The 16763-nt window shown below is 47.8% G+C and overlaps 1 protein-coding gene across 24 annotated transcripts in view; it reads right to left on the reverse strand.

Annotated features, from left to right (window-relative positions):
- The window catches only part of APBB2 (amyloid beta precursor protein binding family B member 2), a 380651-nt gene that overhangs the window by 62167 nt on the left and 301721 nt on the right, over positions 1–16763 (reverse strand). For all 24 annotated transcript variants that reach the window (XM_021101154.1, XM_021101149.1, XM_021101147.1 and 21 more), the window contains 2 exons: positions 13529–13675; positions 9760–9887 (listed from right to left, as the gene is read on the reverse strand). In XM_021101154.1, the coding sequence (XP_020956813.1) occupies positions 9760–9887; positions 13529–13675 (275 nt within the window). The remainder of the gene's footprint in view (positions 1–9759; positions 9888–13528; positions 13676–16763) is intronic.

Raw genomic sequence — 16763 nt, forward strand, 5'->3', positions numbered from 1 at the left:
TCTACATTCTTATATTTTACACTTTACGGAACATCTCAATTCAGACTAATCACATTTCACGGGCTCGAGAGCCACCCGTGACTCGTGGCTACTGTTCTGGACAGCTCAGTTCGAGGGGAAAGTGTCTCTGCCCACCTTACTTTTTACTACCTCAGGGCTAAAGTCTGTGAGGTCAGTTGTTAACTTGTTGCAGATTCATAAATTGCAAATAAGTTCTCCAACTTTCTGCCAAAAAAAAAGAGAAAAAATCCCAAAGACGAAGATCTTATTGCTAGTAGAACACTGACCAGTTTTGTATCTAACTTAGTTACCTATTTTTACCATTTTCTCTTTTCCTCTGCTATTGTTAGGAAGAGTATTTTCTTTATGCCTTTGGTTGTAACCGTATGACTAGGATATGCCCCCAAAGAGGGGAGCGTGCGTCTGTATGTCTGTGTCTCTGTGTCTGTGTGTGCATGTGTGTCTGTGTGTGTGTGCGTCTACGTATTTAATTCATCCTGCTGCAGGTCCTTGGCGATTCTTGAAGGCACATGTGTTTCCTGGTGGCTTCATTACAGTTTAGGAAGATTCTTGGCATTTCCTATATTCTGTTGAAGTGGCTTTGGTGTCCTGCTGCTTCCTTCAATCATAAGTTGTTTATGTCAAACAACACTTTGATATATTTTTAAAAATCATAAACAGCCTTATTGAGGAAAAACTGACATACAATAAACTGCATCTATCTAAAATATACAACCTGATAAGTTCTGATGTGTCTCTACCTGTGAAATTCTCACTACCATCAAGATAGTAAATCCCAAAGATTCCTCTTGCTTCTTGATAACCCATGCCCTCTGTCCCTCCTTAGGTAACTCCTGGTCTACTTTCCATCACTATAGACTAGTTTATCTTGCATTTTCTAGAATCCCCCCCTTTTTTTCAGTCTTTTCTAGGGCCGCACCTGCGGCATATGGAGGTTCCCAGGCTAGGGGTCTAACTGGGGTTGTAGACACCAGCCTACGCCAGAGCCACAGCAACGTGGGATCTGAGCCGCGTCTGTGACCTACACCACAGCTCATGGCAACGCCGGATCCTTAACCCACTGAGCGAGGCCAGGGATCGAACCCCAAACCTCATAGTTCCTCGTCGGATTCGTTAACCACGGAGCCACGACAAGAACTCCTAGAATCTTAAATAAATGAAATGATACAGTGTGTATTCCTAGCGGGGCAGTCCTGGCTTGTTTCAGTGAGCTCAGTTCTTTTAGGATTCAGCCACGCTGTGGTCTACAGTTAGCTCTCTGTATCCGTGGGAGACACTTCCATGAAAGTACATCTCTGTGACTGGTGTCTGAAGTGGGGGACAGTCTTGTGGGGACTTAGCCCTGATCCTGGGGAGGGGGGAAGGGGGTGCTGGGCTACATCCTGGTAGTTTGTGTAGGAACTGAATTCAATTGTAGGATACCCAGCTGCTGTCTGCCGAGAACTAGAGTTCCAGGTGGTGTGGAAAACCAACATATTTGGGGTCAGAAGGATTCCATGAGCAGAAACGATTCATAGGAGCTGCATTAGTCATTGGATTCACCCTGAAGCCAAAAATCTCAAGTACACTGAAGGAAGAGTTCAGGTTGACAATTTGTGTACGAGACGCCGTGACCATCCATGCATGGGCAATGGCAGAAGGCTTTTGGCAATTTATCAAACTGAATCATTTGCTGAGTATATACAACAGGCCAGTAACCAAGTGAACACTCTGGGTCACCACAGTGACAACTTTTTCTGCTAAGACACAAATGCATGTCTGTGTGGTTCGAAAGGCTACTTCTCCATTGACACGACTCTTCCTTCTGGTTTCAGGAGGCTCCACGTGTGCCAAGAAAATCATGATACTTTCAAGACTGACCAAGAACCACTAGAGCCTGGCCTGCAGCAGCCAGAGACGGCCACTCCTCACCTGGCCTAGGGCACAGGAGAGGCACGAGATGGAAGTAGCTCAAGGATCCCATCAGCAGAATGTTTTGCTTTTTCGTGACACGACAACCTCTGGCTCCCACACTTCACTAGCTGGGGCTGAAACATGCTTATGAGAAGCGCTGGGATATGCCCTGAACCAGTAACCAAAACACAGGCTGCACGCTTCAGAAGAAACTCTTGCTTTCATAGATCCACCCACAGGGACCGCACCGCCGGGAAGGATCTGCTTGAAAATGCCCTTGACACATCCCTCTGGGGAAAATTTTTCTTGGATAATCACTTACAATGTCTTTCCTTAAAGGTTATTCTAGTCTGAAAGCATTAGCCAGCATCCCAGCATGATTAATAGAAGGCAAGGAAGCCACTTCTACAGAAATAAAATATAACTATGGTGTAAATCAGCAGAGGGGCCAAGTAAATCCTGATGCCTCTGCTTATCAAGAGTCTGTATTAAAAAGAAATTAGCGCCAGAGGTCAAACTAATACTGGAGCATAGGGACAGAATTATTGTTCTCTCCCGGCAGACTTTTCTCCCCGAGGCAAGACAGCATATACCCCAGATTAAAACTTTTATCAGCAGATCCTGGAATTCCATCAATCTTTCATTACTGCCTGGCTCAGAGAACCCTCTGACTAGACTAGTCCTGAGGAAGCCTGGCCTCTCTCCGTTATTCCTAGGAAAAGAAACAGTGGCCAAGGGAGAAGAGAGAGAACTTTCAGATTAGTTCAAAACCCAAGAACCCACGATTTCTAACCCCTGTCACCTAAAACAGAACTGCCCTTTATCACTGACAGCTTCTACCGATGTAGAAAGGGCGTCTCCTTGGTCCCCGTGCTGCTGTGTTGCCTGCAGTGTGAGCAGCTGAGCAGAAAGACCAGCTACTCTCACCTGCTCTCTTGGATGCCCTCCTGGCGGCACACCCGCCCTGCACGTTGTGTGCAACGCCTGCCTCCTTTAGGCAGCGTCAATTCAATGTAAGCGTCAGCAAGGGAATCACACCAGTTATTGGAACAGAGAGAAGAGCACATAAAGAACTGTTAGCTTCAAAATGAGAGGGAACAGGAAGAAGTTATCATGGAGGCAGCCACTGGGAGAGGGGCTGTGACCTGGCGGGTACAGAGAACAAAGGGCAGAGGCTGCAATTATTAAAACCCAGAAGCTTGGAGAAGCCCCATGGAGCAAACCTGCTGACACTGAGGAGGTGGTGCCACTTGGCTGGCATCTCTAGACTTGAAGAAGGAGCCCCAGGAGCCAGGGATGCAGACCTTTAAAGAGGGCACCCCAGCCAGTTGTGCTGGTGGCTCTGAAGATGGGGTGTGATCCTGCCTCTGTGTGAGTGTTGGTGAAACTGCAAGGTGGGATCAGAACTGATGGAGCAGGATGAAGAAGCTTTTCTAGAATGATGCTCTCAGACTCAGGAAGCCCGTCCCTCCTTCCTCCTCCAGTCTTGCAGCCCCTTCTTGTCAGCCCAACAGAAAGCCAACTAGAGAAGCAGAGATGTGTTTTGCAGAATCCCAGCTCCAGCCTCACAAAGCAGGGCAGAGAAAGGTGCGTTTGCATCTGGGAGACAGCAGCGTAATGACCAGCATAGGAAGTAACGGGTCACAGGCTAGGAGCGCTGAGGTGATTTGTCTTCAGACTGTGTCCGAGGGCTAGTTGTTTCACCTCTTTTTTTTTTTTTTTTTTTTTGTCTTTTGTCCTTTTAGGGCTGCACCCGAGGCATACGGAGGTTCCCAGGCTAGGAGTCGAATCGGAGCTGCAGCTGCCGACCTATGCCACAGCCACGGCAATGCCAGATCCGAGCCTCGTCTGTGACTTACACCACAGCTCATGGCAACGCCGGATCCTTAACCCACTGAGAGAGGCCAGGGACCGAACCCGCAACCTCATGGTTCCTAGTTGGATTCGTTTCCGCCAAGCCACAACGGGAACCCATTTTTTTTTTTTTTTTCTTTTTTGATAATGGTATGAATTTGGCCATTGTTGGCCCAGCTAGAGACTCTGTTTCCCAGAATCCCTTGCAGCTGTGTGTGGCCAAAGGGATGCGAACAGAAGGTGGGCATGGGTGACATGTGCAAGTTCCAGGTCGCCTTCAACTTAGAGCTAAGTTCCTTGGGTGGCCAGACTAGGATGACACGGGTGGGATGGCAGAACAACCAGTAGGAAGGCTTCTGAGCCTGAATCACTCAGCTCCCCCGATGGCATGCAACTGCAGACTCTTCAGGAGAACGAATCTCCAGTATTTTAGCCAATGGACTTTTGAGGACTTGGTGTGGCAGCCTGGCCCGCACGCTGTTTAGTACACAAAGGGTTAGTTAGATCTAGGAGCAGGAGCCGGGCTGAGCAATGCTTACAGGTACCCCGGGTAATGCTGGCAGAACTGAAACATGGCTAGGAAGGGAGAGACCCTTGAAAAGGACTTGCCTTTCCCACAGACTTCCTATAGAAGACACGATGACTGCCTGATTCTATTCAGAATGCACTATTACTCTGAACACTCCTTCTATAAGAATCAGGCCAGGGGGTTCCCACTGTGGCACAGTGGAAATGAATCCGACTAGTATCCATGAGGATGCGGGTTCGAAACCCTCGCTCAGTGGATTAAGGATCCGGTGTTGCCGTGAGCTGTGTGTGTGGTGTGGTCACAGACAAGGCTTGGATTCCACGTTGCTGGCCGTGGCGCAGGCTGGCAGCTACAGCTCCAATTCGACCCCTAGCCTGGGAACTGCCATATGCTATGGGTGTAGCCTAAAAAGCAAAAAAAAAAAAAAAAAAAAAAGAGTCAGACCAGACCCGGTTCTCCACATTTGGGTGCCTTATTCTTTTTTCCTTTTCCTTTTTAAAAAGCAAGCCACTAAAAATGGAAAAACCATTTTCAGCTTGTCAGTTTGTCAGCCTCAGTTTCACACCTGTGGTTTCATCTCCTTAAAGAAAGGGGCCAGGCGGTAGAGCACAGAGCTCTTGGGCTTTCGGGCTGACCCCAGGAGCTCCCATGAGGACAGAGGATACTTCCAGCAGTCTGTCTCCTGTCACAACTAGTCAGGTCACCTAAGGCAAGCCACACCTCCTGTCCTCAGTTAATCTCTAAAATAAAGAGGCTGAAAGACAAAGGCTACAAAACCACCCTTTACATTTAAAAGGCTGTAAGTTAAAGTTTGGCCTATTTTAATGAATTAACCTCAGTATTATAATGGGGATGCTCCAAGGCCCAGCCCATCCATATTTAAGCAGTGTTTGTGTTTTTCTAAATAAATAAATAGATAAATAAATCACCGATAGGAAAATGAGAGCATGAAGCATGTGTGGCAAGAGACGTCTACAACTGAAACCAGGGTCGGGCGGATAAAACCAGTTGGGAATCTCCCAGGAGAAAAGAAGATGAAAAAACTGTTCAATGCACTTCGGACTCACTATATTATTTAGATAAAAGTGTCCTGAGATCCTAACCAGACAAAATGGTTAAGTCAAAGATAAACATTTGGAAATGAATTAATGAATTCATTTTGCTTTTTAGGGCTGCAGATGCAGCATATGGAAGTTCCCCGGGTAGGGTTGAAATTGGAGCTACAGCTGCCAGCCTACACCACAGCCACAGCAACGTAGGATCCGACAGCAAGGAAGGCCGGGGGTCGAACCTGCATCCTTATGGATACTAGTCAGGTTCATTACCGCTGAGCCATAAGGGGAACTCCTGAAAACTTACTAATCATCTATCACAGGGTAAGATTTTATCAGAAATTGTTCATCAAAAAACAGAAAAGAGATGCATGAAACACCTTCTTGGAAGAGACGTTTTGCTACACAAACTATGAGCACAGACAGTTTCACAGGGTTGATGTTTAACTTACATAAGAAAGTGCTTTTTAAAAAGCACCAGTCCACAGTGGCTCTGATGGCTGCTCTTAATGACGAAGGAATTTATTCTTCAGTAGAGCAGACCCAGAGGGGTCTCCGCTTAAAGTGGTTATTTATTTATTTAAAGTAATTCCAACTTTTCCTAAACACAAAACCAGCCATCTAGTGTTGCCATTATTTTAAATTAACAAGTACTGGCCAGAGCGGCATTTCCCAAAGTGTGTTCTACGCAACTGCATATCCACAAAGAAAAGGGCTCCAGTCCACACCAGCGCAGGAGAACCTCCGAGAGGGTCCAGTGCAAAGAAGCCTGTTGCCCTGGGTTTAACCCACTCTCCCAGCTCAACGTAGAATCTTTTTTTCTTTTTCCTACCAAGGAAAGTCTGAACATCTGACCTGATTAGTGCTTCATGGAACACTGACCTGGAAAATCCCACTTACAGGGTCTGAAACCATCTACCCACGTTCCTTTCTCATGGGAAACAAATGGGATTCGCAGAGTCTACTGCCCGCCGGCAACGTCCAGAAGGACCTGGGTGCCCCTTCCCATACCTGCCACAAGAAGGAAAGTCCCTGTTTCAAGTCCTCTGTGTCCAGAAGTCCTGTCTGCTTGCTGTTGATTCCTCCTTAGAAGTTGAGTGCTGCTCCCCAGCACTGAATGAGTACACAGAGCTGTGGCCAGGCTGAGTGGAGACCCCTGAAATTGTGAAATCCCTCTCACCCCATCCTTGGGACAGCAGCCTGCAGGTCCCAGGGGACAAATGAGAGGTGGCACGGTGATTACCTGCCCAGTCACTGGGGGCAAGATGCCAGCTTTGAAACCCAGGGCTACCGGCACCCCTGTGGACAGAGTCCTAACCACAGGCCCGGAAGCAGAGCAAGCCAACCTGGGAGCTCCCTGGTGCTGCCTCTGATGGGAAATACAAGCCTGATGAAACCCCCTTCACCAGCCCCTGTCCCTGGGAGCCGTGACATTTATCCCACTGTGATCAAAGGGAACCAAAGGACAGAATAGCCAGAGAGGACCCAGCCCTTCCTTTGCTGGCAGTAATGCAAACGGGCTCCAAGAGATGCCTTTACAAAGCCAGGCATGACTCTCAAGAACAAGGCAAAAACTGCAGCCCAGTCCTGCGACCACCAACACCCCACAGAGAACGAACGTCTGATGTGATGGCGGCTCCATAGCCATTCCTAAGAAGAGATTTCTCTAAATTAACACAGGTGACAGGGGCTGGGGATGGGTGGGTGTCGCAGTGGGATTATCTCCACCCAGAGTAAACTTACTCCGTAAGGAATTTCTTTAGAACAAAGCAAATCCGCTTGAAAGCCTTAAGAAAATGCTAAACCCAACATAACTTCATAAATTCTGAAATGACATGGCTTAGTGATGCGCTCTGAATTTCAAGACAGGCTGTGCGCTTCCAGCCTCTGTATACACCCTCCTTATATTCATTTTAACCACATCAAGAAATCCCCTAAGAGATTCCATTTTCTCAGCAAGGGAAGTTACAAAAGAGAATGCGAAATGGGCTCGTTTTCGCAAGCAAAATGAAACACTTTTATGTTTTATTCATGCAAAGTGTAAGCTCCTTCCCTTTGCAGCATGACAAATTGAATTTGCTCTTGTAAATTGCTGTTTTTTAAAAAAAAGAATCAAAAGCAAAAGAAACATTAAAAAAAAAAAAAAAAAAACCCAAAATAACCAGAATACAATAGCCGTTCTTCTAGAGAATAAAAACTCAGATGGGACCAAAGGGGAGAAACAGAACCCTTCACTGACAAACATACTTTCTCATTTACTGCTTCCCAAAGCCATCAAGCTCAAGGGCCCCCAACCACTACAAGAGTTTTCTGAGGTCCTGACAGCTGATATGGAACCCTAAGTGTATTTCTAGATTATACTTATCTGCTAACACTGAGTAAGGATAAGAAGTGGTTTAAAAAACATGAGTAACCCAGCCCACATTTCAACAATATAACCAAGGCAGTGGAACCTAATTTAGGCTGATATCATTGTTGGGCAGAGGGTGGAAGGGGAGGGGGCGCCTCTTGCTGCTTTGTAGGACAACTGACCTCAGAGTGTGGGGAACAGCCTCTCATCCTCCGTTATCAAGTAAGAAAACTCTTCTAGAAACCTCCCTTAGGTCTGATCTGTCCCTTATCCTCCCTGTCTTTGAAAGGAAGCCGTGTCATTAGCTGTATCTGCTCACGTATGTTGCTTTAGCAACTCAAAAGCTAACATTCACTAAGCATTTTCCGTGTCCCCCATCACTGTGCCACCTACTACACATATACCCAGGCGCATGTATACGTGTGCTTTGAGGTCCTTATTTTCATTCCCATTTCACAGATGAGAGAAACTGAGACTCAGAGCTTGAATAATTTTGTCACCTAGAGTTTGAATCTTTTTTTCCCCCTGAACATGCCGCGTTTGGCCCTAAAGAGCTGGGGTGAGCTGAAAACCTCAGCAATGAAATCCACTCACATGCCAACCTTAAGAAAACACATCCCCATCCAGCTGTACATGTATATAATGATCTTCTCCTGCCTTAAAAACAGACTTGGAGGAACAGGGGAGGATCAAGCATCTTACACTCTTCCATCAAGGCTAAATGTTTTTAATGATGCTCAGACATCCTTTTTCCTTGTAGAATCCATCAATCCATTGCAATGCATCAACTCCCGCGCTCCAGCTCTGCCAAGCAAGTGAATGGCAGGTGTGGACACAGAATCCATCTGCTCATCCCCCCAAAGCACCTGGTCCAGCTGTCAGTGTTCACCACTGTTACAAAAGCTCAAAGACACAACTGTGCTCCCAGGAAGGTTTATCCAATCAGTTGTCAGAGGCCACCCTGCTCTCTTGCGCAGACCATTTCTCATGTGCACTTCTAGAAAAATGCCTGTCCTTTGATAAAGGCTTAGGACTTGGAACTGAATCAAAAGATTATCCAACCCACCACTGCCCAGCCTTGGGGACAAAGGCTGGACCAAGCCAAGGCAGAGCCCCCAGAGGACCACATGACTCACACACCAGAACGCCCTGGTGCAGAACTGCAGGCCCAGGAGAGCCATCTCTCTGAAGCTGGGTGTTTCCCCGGCTTCTGCAATGCTCTTGTCTATTTTCGGCAAAGTAATAAATAATCATCTGACAGCTCGTCCCTAAATGCTAAGAGATCTTTGGGTACCTTGAGAGTTGCCAAAGATTAACTATAATTCAAGAGGTAGAGGCATTTCATCTGGCCCAATTACTAAATAGGAGTATCCAAATATGATGGCTGTGGTAACGGCAACAGAATATGCACTTGAAAATCAGAAGCTCCTTGTTTCCAGTCATTCTGGAGAACAAAAAATTCACAACACATCTAAGTAAGAAGCACTTGTTGGAAATGACAAATGTTCAGAAGAATTTTAGAAAAAGTACATATTGAGTGGAATTTTGGTACGACCAGACATTTCAAATGTTCAAAAAGTTCCAACTCCAAACCCCAGAAGTTTCTGATCAGCATCCGTTAATGACCTAAGGCTTGTGATTAAAGGCTGAAGGACCGCTCCCTCCCAGCAAGCCCTCCACCAAGAAAATACAATAGCGGAGCATGTGCAACAGCTGAGGCTCAACTTTAAACAGACTGCAGAAAAAAGGCGGCAAAAAGCATCTGGGGGAGTTGGGAACTGAGGTGAATGAGGATGAGCTGGGGCGAGAAATACACAGGACCAGAGGGAAGAGAGCGAGCTGAGGAAAGGTGCGAGGAGCAGAAACCAGGAACGGGAGTAGCTTGGAGAGCTTACGAGGCAGGGCATAGGGATGTATTTTAATTGTTTACATCGCTATAGAGCATCTGTCACGTTTCATATTCAGTGACATGCAGTCACCGGGAGCCCAGACTTCAAGGTTAAGCTAAAACCGGGGCGCCTGGCGAGGTGGCTAAGGATGGCGTCGGCCTGGGCACTCACCGGCCGTTGTCGCGGCCCACGCCCCACACGCGGATGCTGACGATGGGCTGCGCATGGAGCACGCTGTGGTCCATGGGGTCCACCAGGCTGAGCGTGTCGTTCTCCAGGACCAGGTACATGTCCTTCCCCTGGGATTAACGAGAAGACAAGGTTACCTTCCTCACGAAGCCACGCGTCCTCCGGATGCTTGTGGCTACCCGGGGATGTCAGTCCAACAATCAAAATAATCACCCCTTGGGCCTGTGGTTTGTTTTCCTAAAACAGAAACATCCTCTCCCGATTAAAATATTCGTACATCTTTCACCGTCCCCCACATGCCCAATTCCTCTCTCCTCCAAGTCCTCTCGGGGGTGTCCCTGCCCTGCTCTCTAGCTGGCTCTTATTTTTGATTATTTACATTTTGGATCTTTAAGAAAAAAGGCTAATGGCAGGTTCCCTGGAGAACCGGGTCGCTGACTTCAGGTCTGTGATCCTATCAGGAGCCCTCTCTCCCCATTCCTTCCCCTCTGGCCAGACCCTAGCAGGCATCCCCTTGACAGCCTTCCCAGCTTTGTGACACTTCTCGTTAACACAAGAGCCGACGCTGATAGGACTTCATCACGTCTCAGGTATTACACCACATGCCTCTAGTTCTTTTGCTCGTGATCGCTCTAACTTACTAAGAGGTCAGTTTGTTATGACCATCCAAATAGCAGATGGGGAAACTGAGGCTTACAGGTTAAGGAATTGGCTCACGGTCTGACACAGAAGCCGAGACACCTTCAGCTGCACAGGCGCAGCTGTGATACGGACCCGGGGGAGGCTAAGGTTTCTCCTCTCCTGCGCTGCTGTTCAGATTTTCAGGTTTTGGTCTCCTTGTCTCCTGACATACTGGCTCACAGAGAGCAGGGATGCTAGACTAGCCAACTCAATCCCCCTTGCAAACCCTCAGGCATAATTTTAAGAAATTATTAAATATTTGCCATACAACTGAAAGTGGACACATCCACTGAAGTCATGGTCAGCCCAGATGCCGTGGTGTGGACGCTAGGGGGGCTTAGCAGGGCAGAATAAGAGGCTTCCTGGTGGGTCCTCAAATCCCAAAGCAGGGCAGATAAAGTGCTCCTTGGTCTGGCTTTAGCGAATGATGCCTTAGGTCCCCGTCAAAGGTTCTCAGAGTGAACACAGCTCTGCCACCGAGGTGGCGGACCTGGGTGTTTCAGTGCCTCTGCTGGTCAAGGTCTACCAGAGTGTCTACAGCTGAGATCCAGGAGGGGCTGAGATCTTCCCAATGGTCAGGAAAGCCGTTTTCAGCTGAGAACACTGGCAGAAAACAAAACTTGCGTGGACTGTTGTAGCTACAGACCCTACAGAGCCTGAAGCAACAGGCTACTGTCCTCCTTGGACCTACAGCGCCCCCGGTGTCTTTGCTGGAGAACTGCAGCTCATTCGGCTTGCTGCAGGCCAGGACCTGACCATGGACACTGTAAGGTCACAGCTGTGTCCAGACCATGGGCAAAGAGCCAAGTCTTAATTAACCAGTTTGTAGATGAATCATGATTGAGGTGCAGGTCCTGGAGAGATTCAGTTTCCAGCACCTCATGGAGGCTGGGTAGCTGGTCAGTAGCTAAGCAACGGTTGGCAGAGCTAAGGGGAGGAGTCCAGCAGAGTGGAGGGCTGCAGAACCCACCCTGTCCTCCCACTGAGGGCCGGGCTTCCCTCCTCCGGCCTTCCGCTGAGGCCGACATGTGCTCAGGAGCTGCACGGTCCCAGAGCCCTGGGGAGCGGGGGACCAGAGATCAGGACATGTGATGTGCTTTGGGAGACATTAGAGACTAGGGATTTTTGTCCTTTTCACTCTTTGTCCCCTCCCACCAGGAACTAAGCCACTGACTGTAGCCTAAAAGAAACCTTCCACCAGACCCCCTGGGGAGTGGCCCCCCACATAATTAACTCCCATCTGGTAAGCCCCACCCCTTCTTCATGCAGCTACTTCCACCTTGAAGGTGCTAACAGACTCTCAAAGGCTTTGTTTTGGCTGACGTCATCACTTGATATGTTAAACATGTTTTGCAGGATGTGACCCACAGGGAGGTCAAGTCCCCCAGCAAGGAGCTGGGTGATGCATTTCCTCTGGATTGATTCAGCTTAGAAACCAAACTGTCCTCACGAAGGCAACAGAGGCCAAGTTCATCAGTTAACTCTACCGACGACCTTTGTATTACTGGACAGAACCAGTGACAACTGCCAGCTGGTCATCTAAAGTGAGTGGCTGGCTGAGGGTGGCCCATCCCTGGATGAAGGCTCATGGTGGCTTCTGCTGAGTTCATTTGGCACACTGGTGTCTTCCCATGCATGGGTACCCTTGCCATCTTCCCACGAACACTCAGCAACTCCTGGGTGGCTACTGGAAAGTCGTGCCCATTCGTTTTTGTAACCCAACCAACCAGTGCTGATGCAGATGTCATCTCAAGATGAGATGCTCATCTGAAAGTCATGACTTTATGATCAATCGGCCATTCAACACACCTTCAAGGAGCTGTGCTGTGCGTGGTAAGGCATGGAAAAAAGTCATAGCTCATAGCCTTAAACACCGAGCTGTACTTCATATACTGTGAACTGGAATCACTTCTTGAAGAACGTATTGTTTCATAAAGGAGAGGAAAGAACTGAGAAAAACAGGATTTGGCCTAGGGGGCTAAGTAGGCTGGGAAAGCAAAGCAGATTTTCAGGCTCTGCTGCCTCTATATCCCCATACAAAGCGCTCTTTGCTGTTGGAAACCTGCCAACTGGAGATTTCTTTAGAATATTAACTCTTCTATAATGGCAAACATCTGGTGGTATTTAGTCATTCACACACTAGTATGAATTACAACCACTGTCCTTCTAAATCCTAGCTGAGAGTTGTTTCTCTGGCAGAATAGCATTTTGACTGAAGGAGTGAGAAGACAGATGGATGATTTGGTGGGAAGGATAGGCCTGGGTATTTGGCAGGTAATGCAGTGAAAGGATACCAAATACCAAAAAAATGTCCTTTTATCTCTCTTTTATTTTTTTGTCTTTTTAGGGCCACACTCACGGCATATGGAAGTTCCCAGGCTCGGGGTCAAATCGGAGCCGCAGCTGGTGGCCTGTCACAGCCACAGCAATGAGAAAACTGAGCCATGTCTGCGACCTACACCACAGCTCATGGCAATGCTGGTTCCTTAACCCACTGAGCGAGGCCAGGGATCGAACCTGCATCCTGATGGATACCAGTCAGATTCATTTCCACCGAGCCATGATGGGAACTCCCTTTTTTATTTTAAAAAATGTTTTAAATTTTTATTTTATTTTTTTTAGAAGAACACATTATAAAAGGATGATTTGTCAGTTTTTAGAGCAGGGGCAACACCATTTTAGGGTGTATATGTGGGGGTCACTTTCCCCTCCAAGGAAGCCCTTTGAGAGAGGTACGGGTCTTCTTGGAAAACTGCTCTTGCCACCTGGCACAGCCAGTCCCGTTCGGAGGTTAGGGGGCTTCTGGGCCCTAAAGTCCATCCATGGACCCTCGGGACTTGGGATACCAGACTCTCACATAGACACCGAGAAATGCCCTCTCCCAGGACCCCAGCCCTCACCAGGACCTGGCAGGGCCAACATGTAAACCCCAGGTGCACCTACACAGCCTGCCTTCCCAGGAAAAGCACACCGGAAAACACCTGCCGCGCCCCTCAGTAGCCCTGGGGTGTCGTGGGGCACAGCGGAATGGAAGCGAGTCTGACATGAATTACTTGCCCCTGTTACTCACCTCTCCCCAGATGCCGACTGTATCTCGGATGTCATTTTTGCAGTAGGAAAGCTGCCTGATGCAGTTGTTGACGGCAACACTGCTCTTGCCAGGAGCGAGGTCCTCCTCTGCCATTTCCACCCACCCCAGAGAGCGCACAGCGAAACACTAGGAGCAAAGGCAGAGAACAGATTCGTCACTGGCCACAGGTCCACGTGCCCTGAAATCCTCTACAGAGTGCGCTTACTGCATCCTTAATTACCGCATAATATTCAACCATCCCATTTAGTAGCTAATTTTCAACTACTGGGAAATTAAATTGGCTATTTTTACTATTTAAAAAAATGTAGTGATAACGATATTCTTGCCTAACCTTCTCTTTGTGTGTTCAGGTTTTTTTCTTAGAACAGATTACTAGAAGTAGAATTATGGGGGTGAGTGGGTATAAACATTTCTAAGCTCCTTTATCTAGTATAGGGCAGTTTTTGTTTTTTGTTTTTTTTAAATAGTAAGAAATGCAACACCTGTGAGATTTCTTACTTGTTAAGCATCTAGGAAAAGACAACAGAAGAGAGAAAGAATTACCTACATCGTTGGCATTTTTTATAAGAACAATGAGGCAAAATATATTCTATAATATCCAGAAAACGGAGGTGGGGAGCATGTTTTCATGATAACAGGTCTCCGCATTTGTTATTAGCACCAAATCCTGAAAAGCCGGCAGAATGGATGGACTTGTGAGATACCTTTGGGCACAAATTCCATTTATTGTTCTATTATGTAGAAATATTTGATTTGAGATCAGGCTCCTTAACTTCCTTTTAAAAGTTCAGGTATTCAATTTTTTACAAAACATAGAAAACATCATATGCATGTTTGTTGCAATGAGTTCAAAATCCAAAACTGGATAAAGAAAGCAGCTCACGGAACACATGAAAGCGATTTGGCTGTAGCATCTGCCTAGCTATTAATCTCCAGGGTCGCCACATGGCTAGAACTGGGGTCTCATTGCCACCTGCAGCCCAGGTTGTGCCACCCAAGCTGCAAATCAATTGAAGAAACCACCTTCCCAGGGCAGGAGGGCAGATAAGGTACCAAACCTCTATGGAGCCAGCAGGCTGGCTCTCAAAGAGCATCTCCCAAACTTTCCAAAAGTAAATGTTAAAATGAAGAAATGCAGAGTTCTCGGCATGGCTCAGTGGCAACACAGTCAGCTAGTATCCATGAGGATGCAGGTTCGACCCCAGGCCTCGCTCAGCAGGTTAAGGATCCAGCACTGCTGTGAGCTGTGGTGTAGGTGTCAGTTGAGGCTTGGATCCTGTGTTGCTGTGGCTGTGGTATAGGCTGGCAGCTACAGCTCTGATTGGAGCCCTAGCCTGGAAACCTCAATATGCTGTGAGTGCAGCCCTAAAAAGACAACAAAAAAAAAAAAAAAAAACAAAACAAAAAAAAAAAAAAAAAAAAAAAAAGAAGAAGAAAAAAGAAATTCAGCAAATTGTCCCAAAGTGATCATAGTCAATCTAATTCAATCTTCCCTGTCTCAGCCCCACATCCAGATTGGGAGCCTCCTTCCTGACCTGCTAATCACGTTTTCTCAGGGGAGAGAAAACCCACTCAAACACCCAAGACAACCCAGTAACACTCACAGAACATGGATCCTCGCATCCCAGAGGGGAAGGACAAGGTCCCTGGGTGACCACCTGGAGTGGAACAGCTCCCGGGCACTGACTGCACACAAGAGGCCTCTTAAATACATCAAAAAGAGAAGGTGCTCCCTGTACCAACTGCAAAACCCACTCAGGACTCTGGCCCTGGAGAGGTTTGGGGAGAAGCCCTCACATTTCACTGCGCATGCGCAGCTGTTGGAGGGAACCTGCCCAAGAGGAAGAGGATGCCCACAGGGGCGACGGCCGCCCCTTCCCGAGCTCTGCTCCCTGAGCCCTGAGGCCAAACGGCTCCTCCAGGGGGCATGTCAGAAATGCCACAGGCGCACACAACAGCACATCTCCCCCGTTTCATGAAGACCCACAACTTCATGGGTCTCTGCCCACGGAACTCATTTCCCGCCCCCTCCAGGGAGCGCTGTGCTGCTCAGTAGCTTCCCCCGCTTGCAGGTTCCCAACACAGTTCCTGATGAGTAAAATCACAGGGCCACAACCTACCCCGCCTGCCATTCTCATCTTGTTACATACGACCTTATAATGGAAAAATTCAGCTTCTCCACCTTTATCAAATGTGTGCCGGTTTCCCTCCACACCACAGAGAAGTTCTCTGACACCAGCAGGGTGTCTCCGACATCTGTGCTTCTGCCTGACCAACCTACAGATTGGGGGTTCTGACGACCCCCTCCTTGGGTGCGATTAATCCGCTGGAGTGGCTCACAGAACTCGGGGAAACACCTTATGAACTTCATCACTAGTTTATTATAAAAGGATATAACTCGGGGCAGCCAGATGGAAGAGCTGCTCGGGCGAGAGGAGGGGAAAGGGTGCGGAGCTTCCAGGCACCCCTCTCCCCAGTGTCCTTGTGCTCAGCAGCCTGCAAACTCTCTGAGCCCTGTCCTCTGGGGTGTGCAGAGGCTTTATTCCCTAGGCACCGCTGATTAAATCACTGGCCATGGGTGACTGGCCTCAATCTCCAGGCCCTTTCCTTTCCCATCCTTGAAGGCGGCCCTGGGACTGAAAGTTCCAACCCTCTAAAAACATGATGGGCTCCGCTGGCAACCAGCCCCTATCCTTAGATGAGTTCTAGAAGTTACTCCATAGGTATTTATTCATTCAATCCTCACTTCAAGCCTGTGAGGTGGATACTAAGTTACTGTACCCATTTTATAGATAAGGAAAGTGAGTGAAGTCAGGCAAGGCTGGTAACTTAGGCAGCAGACTTCCTGGCCCCCACTCACAACCACTCTATCACATGCCTGAGATCTTGCTGGAGGGTGGACCGTGTCTGATGGAGCCAGGCCCACAAAGAGGCATAAGAATAGTTTGAGCAATGTCAATACAGTTTGAGTGTATCTGGCCCACGAGCAGGGAAATTAAAATTTAAATCGCAATTAAAATCTTAGCTCTGACTTACAGGTACTGTGATCTTGACCATGGAACTTACAGAGTCCGTTTTTTTGTTTTGTTTTGTTTTGTTTTTGTCTTTATAGGGCCGCACCTGAGGCATACAGAGTTTCCCAGGCTAGGGGTCTAATTGGAGTTGTAGCCGCCAGCCTACGCCAGAGCCACAGCAATGCCAGATCCAAACTGTG

The sequence above is a fragment of the Sus scrofa genome, chromosome 8, assembly GCF_000003025.6.
Source record: "Sus scrofa isolate TJ Tabasco breed Duroc chromosome 8, Sscrofa11.1, whole genome shotgun sequence".
Taxonomy (NCBI): domain Eukaryota; kingdom Metazoa; phylum Chordata; class Mammalia; order Artiodactyla; family Suidae; genus Sus; species Sus scrofa.